The 5,143-nt window shown below is 37.7% G+C and overlaps 1 protein-coding gene across 2 annotated transcripts; it reads right to left on the reverse strand.

Annotated features, from left to right (window-relative positions):
* Positions 1-6: 6 nt before the first annotated feature.
* Positions 7-5,137, reverse strand: LOC124232047 (TATA box-binding protein-associated factor RNA polymerase I subunit A-like). Of its 2 annotated transcripts, XM_046649027.1 has the most exons (4): positions 3,626-5,137; positions 2,782-2,905; positions 1,105-1,259; positions 7-329 (listed from the first exon to the last, which is right to left on the reverse strand). In XM_046649027.1, exons 1-4 carry the CDS (start codon positions 3,657-3,659, stop codon positions 217-219), a joined length of 426 nt encoding a protein of 141 aa, XP_046504983.1. In that variant the 5' UTR covers positions 3,660-5,137; the 3' UTR covers positions 7-216. The 2 variants fall into 2 exon arrangements, with proteins under 2 accessions (XP_046504983.1, XP_046504982.1); XM_046649026.1 differs by having other exon boundaries at positions 2,782-5,137.
* Positions 5,138-5,143: the final 6 nt, after the last annotated feature.

The raw sequence follows: 5,143 nt of genomic DNA on the forward strand, positions 1-5,143 counted from the left end.
AAAAGGAAAAATAAAATATTTGCAAAGAGCAAAGACAGTGAGACTGTTTCTCTAGCCATAACAGACAGTAAAAGAAATGTAAAAAAATATATAAAAATAACTTTTTTGTAGCCATAAAACTGGCTTCTTGAAACACCAAATAAATAAATACATTCGATAACTACCTAGCGAGCTGCTACACTGTAGCTACTGATCGGAAATAGCTAAAATTCCGTATCAGAGTCCTGGATTTACGATACTGTATTTTTTCACTAATTTCTTCATCCGCTTAATTTTCTTCCTGAAGACTTGATGATCTTGTTTTGAAATATACCGAAAATATCTACAACCTAAAAAATAAAACAAAGCAACATGAAAAAAAAAAAACCCAGAGTTTTAATGCGTATCAAATAACTCAAGTGTATTTCTTCATTTTTAAAATTTGCTTCAGTTTCTGGCATACCAATGACCATGAAAATAGACTGATTTGTATTATCTATACTCATAGGTCCTACGCACATTCTAAGAGCTGTCACCAATGAAATGTACTGCTTCCCACATACGATGACGTTTCTCCTCCATCATAATTAAAGCACAAACTTTAGCCTGTTCCTACTTTGCCTCCCAAACCCTAGTTAAGGTGAGATGCTTATTATACACATTCACATATTAAATGAGCTTCTCCAAACCAAATTACTAAAGGTTCCTTCTCAAGGTTAGCTTATAAAACAGCCAAGAGGCATTCATAATAAGAGACTAATCTGAGGAGAACCTCGACGGGAAGGATTAGAATAAATCAGTCGTAGGTTAGAAGAGATCAGAAATTGTCTCCTCACTCCAGCCATCAGGCGGGCAGCTGGACGGCGATAATGCAGGAGCCTGGCACTCAGCAGAACTTCCACCTGCTTCTCACAGAACTACAATGGTAAGAGGATCACTTGTTAAATATTTCAGAGACATGAAGCAAACTCAGGATCCATTTTTCCATTCAACAGTGATTTCTCCAGCCTCTATAGCCTTAGGCACGGTACCAGGTAAACTGTGACAGGAATGAATGGTCACTCTTTGTAATTTCAAAATCATCCAAGAGCTACGTCTAGATGAAAAGAAAACAAAGCCACGTACCTTTTCCTGACAATACTCCAGCCACCAAGGCCTTCTCACAAGCCAACGCTTTATCCTCCTTCCAGTCACTTTTTGCCCAAAAGTAGCTGAAGTGAAAGCCTGGCCACCAGTTTTTCCTGGAGCTCCACTCTTCTTGAACCCAGGCCAGGTGACTCCTGGAATAGAAAAAGGTCAAAAGGGAAGGCCAATGATGAGGACAGATCTATAGTGTCAGAATCTGACCTTGAGTATAGTCTATGGAAAGATGACAAGGAAAACAAATTTCTGAGCATGGCCATGGTATATAGCACACGCATGAAAGCAAACCCTTTTCAGTCCTCCTTGATCTTCACATCCCGTTTTCCATGTAACTAACCAGTGAGTTCAGTACAGCACAGCGGTTAACAGCACAGACTCTGAACTCAAAATCCTAGATTCACATCTCAGATCTTCCATTTACTTACTATCTGTGTGATCCTGGGCAAGGTGCTTAACCTCTCTGAGCCTCAACTTCCCTGAGGATATTAACGGTACCCATCTCATAGCATTGTTATTAGGATTAAACTGGTCCAGTAGTATAACAGTCTCATGTAAAGTCCCTGGCATGCTGTCTGGTACACAGTAAATGTTGAATAAATGTCAGCTATTATTATCATTACTTAAAAGTTACTTTAAAACCTCACTTTAAATTATATATGCTACAAAGAATTACTATCCAAGTTAAGATGCCATTTTTATACAAATACCTGAACACACAGGTTTGGCAGTTGAACCCAAACAATGCTAAGTGTTCGTCAATAATTTAATCAAGCAAATACTTATTTAGCACCTATTTGCACCCTGTGGCAGAACTTCCAGAAGTTCAAAAATGAACAGTACATTTCTCTGCCTTCAAGAACCTTCTGGTTAGCAGGGGTTTACACAGTGTGTTAGAGGTGGAAAGTGGTTTCCGATGAGTACACCAACATTTCACACCAAAAACATTCTATAATCAGCACTGTGCTAGCTCCACGGTCAAGTCAGAGCTGAAGCCTGAAACAAGTTCCCACAGATGATGAATTTCCTAACCTACTAAAACGATGTAATAAGTAAATGAAACTTAATTTTGTGATGTCCTTTCTTCTCACACACAGTGACAATGACAAAGGGCCACTCCTTTTCTTCTGCTCAAAATGTGGCAGTGATGAAATTATGATCACAGGTATAGTTTCAGATACCCAGCTCACAATGGACTTAATAAATATTTGTTGAATGAATAACCTACACTGATCTAAGGAGACCCTAACAATCCCACTGAAAACAGCGGGGAGGAAGCTGCCCCCCACGCCTTCCCAGAGCTGACGACACACAAACCACAAAGAGCTTACAAAGAGTGTAGCAATCTAGCGATGGGTGGGAGTGACCCCTTCTAGTCCTTATTTCCAATTTGAATACACACATATCCCCCCGCAATGTGGCGTAAGTTATAGTAGTTATTTCGATAGTGTAAAAAGATCTTGATAGAATTTTTATATGTTATACTTGGGACTTTGTATTTCCTTGCTTCTGATGTACTCAGAAGAAAACAGCGGAAGACAAATTCAAGAAATCCAAAAACACATGCAAAGAACTTCACTTAAAAATTGACAGATACCAACTAAAATACTGGGAAACACTATTTATGCTGATCCAGTAGTAAACTGTGTGTCTCTTACTTACCTCATTAAGGTCTGTCGGAGACACTTGGCCAAATATTTCCAAGCAGTTATATTTTTAGTGCATCCAGCAAAATCTAGGACTCCAAATAACACCTCCAACCCCAGTTTGTGGTGTTCTTCTTTTTCTGCAATGGTCGTAACAGTTAGAGTTTCCTTTAGGTATTGAAGTGCACAAAGCTGAAAAACACATTCAGTTGATAAAATACTACTGCATCCTGAGTCTTCTAGTTTGGTTAACAGCTTAAAATAATTCATTTTGCTCATGCTCTCCTGAAATGAATCTGAACAATCTAATAATTTAGCCCATGCTAACGAATTCAGGGGTTAGTGTGATCTCTATATGGGTTATATACTACTGAGAGCACCGTTTAAAATACCTGCCCTATTTGGACATTTTATATAAGTTCTCTTTTCCTGGAAGAACTGAGTAGTCCCAGTACCTATTGGACTTAAGCTGATTTTCTCCTATGAAGAAGTCTGTTCTTCTACATACTGAGCTGAAACCCAGTAGGGATTAAAATGAGGTGAATTATATAAATTAAAGACATTTCTCTCTTGCTAATTATTGACTAATGTTCTATTGCAGGGGTCAGCAAACTTTCTGGAAAGGGCCAGACGAAATATTTAAGCTTTGTGAGCCATACAGTCTGGGTCACAACCATGCACCTCTGCTGCTGTAATGCAAACGCAGCCACACAATATGAAAACCAACGGATGTGGTTGTCCTCCAGCACAACCTGACTGATAAAGACAGGCGAGGGGTGGATCTGGCCCATGGGCCACAGTTTGCTATCTCTCGCCTACAGCTTACCTGTGCAAAGAGATGTAAAACAAAAATTATTTACCTGATTTTCTCAGTAATCTATGGAATTCTAACATCAGTTTATGAGATGGTACAATCTGATACAAAATCTGGAAGAAAGAATAATCTTGTAATTTTACATATTCTCAAATTTCAGCTTACTTTCAAGTTCTTACTGTCTAATATGCCCTCAGGAAATGAGGCAAGGATTTAAAAGATACTTTGCTTTTATCCAGTTTCAATTTGGGTATAGAAAGGTGTTCTATGTAAAGCTTTTTTAAAAAAAAAATTCTCCACTAGCAACAAGATAGTCACGGGGGTGGGGGAAAGAGATGGGGACATTTTAGTTTCTCCTTACTCATTTTTATACCATTTACCACATGTAAAACCTTAATTTCTTTTCAGAAACCAGGACTGAGAAAACAATAAAGGAAAAAAAGAATCACCATCACACAGAAAAGATATTTAATCCTTACTGATCACAAGATGTCACAGAATAATTATATAAAACAAAAAACCCAGAAAGGCATGAATGACTATTTGGGAAGATTGTGCTCAGGAACACAGTACAGAGAAAGGATTCGAGTAAGTATTTATACAACCTTTTCACACAATAGGGAGAAATTAAAGATTCTTCTTTTTAAGAATAGGAAGGACTATTTCTATGAATATTCGAAAAATAGGATTTTAAGAAAAACTGTAATTCTTATTTCAACACACTTAATATTAGAAATGCATTCATTCTGTCTGTTTGCTGAGGCCCTCCGACCTTACACTGAAATAATTTCCTACAAAATGAAAAGTAAATTTCATTAATTTCTCTTAATAATTTTTCAAAAGAAGATCAATCAATCAAGATCAATATTCTAATATTCTCATATCAGAGAGAATTATTAACAGTCGGTTCCTGTGAAATCACATCTGTCTTATGATTTAAGGAATTCTGCATATGACTTAATTCATTTAGATTTTTTTAAAACGTTTTATTGAAATATAACATAAGGAATAGAAATGAATACAAATGCTGAATGTGTCCTTCAATAAACTTTCACAAAGTCATACACACTCGTGTAACAAGCACCCAGATCAAAAAACAGAACATTATCAGAATTCTAGAAGTCTTCCATCAGTTTTGGGAAATTCTTAGCCGTTAGCTCCTCAAATACTGGCTTTTTTGTTGGTTGCAATATCTGCTCTCGCCCTGTTCTCTCTCTCTTTTCCCTGGGACTCCCATTATTAATACAGTCGCGTGGCGCATAACAACATTTCAGTTAGCGACGGACTGTATGTACAACGGTGGTCCCATAAGACCAGTACCATACAGCTAGGTGTGCAGTGGACTACACCACCCAGGTTTGTGTAAGTCACTCTACGATGTTCACACAACAGCAATATCACCTAATGACGCATTTCTCAGAACGTATCCCCATTGTTAAGTGACGCATGACTGCATGTCACACCTTGTCACCAAGTCTTTGTACACTCTTTTCTGCCCTTTTTATCCTTTTGTTTCCGTGCTTTAGCCTGATATTTTCTATATGGTCCATTAATCCTCTCTTCT

The sequence above is a fragment of the Equus quagga genome, unplaced genomic scaffold, assembly GCF_021613505.1.
Source record: "Equus quagga isolate Etosha38 unplaced genomic scaffold, UCLA_HA_Equagga_1.0 HiC_scaffold_18915_RagTag, whole genome shotgun sequence".
Taxonomy (NCBI): Eukaryota; Metazoa; Chordata; class Mammalia; order Perissodactyla; family Equidae; genus Equus; species Equus quagga.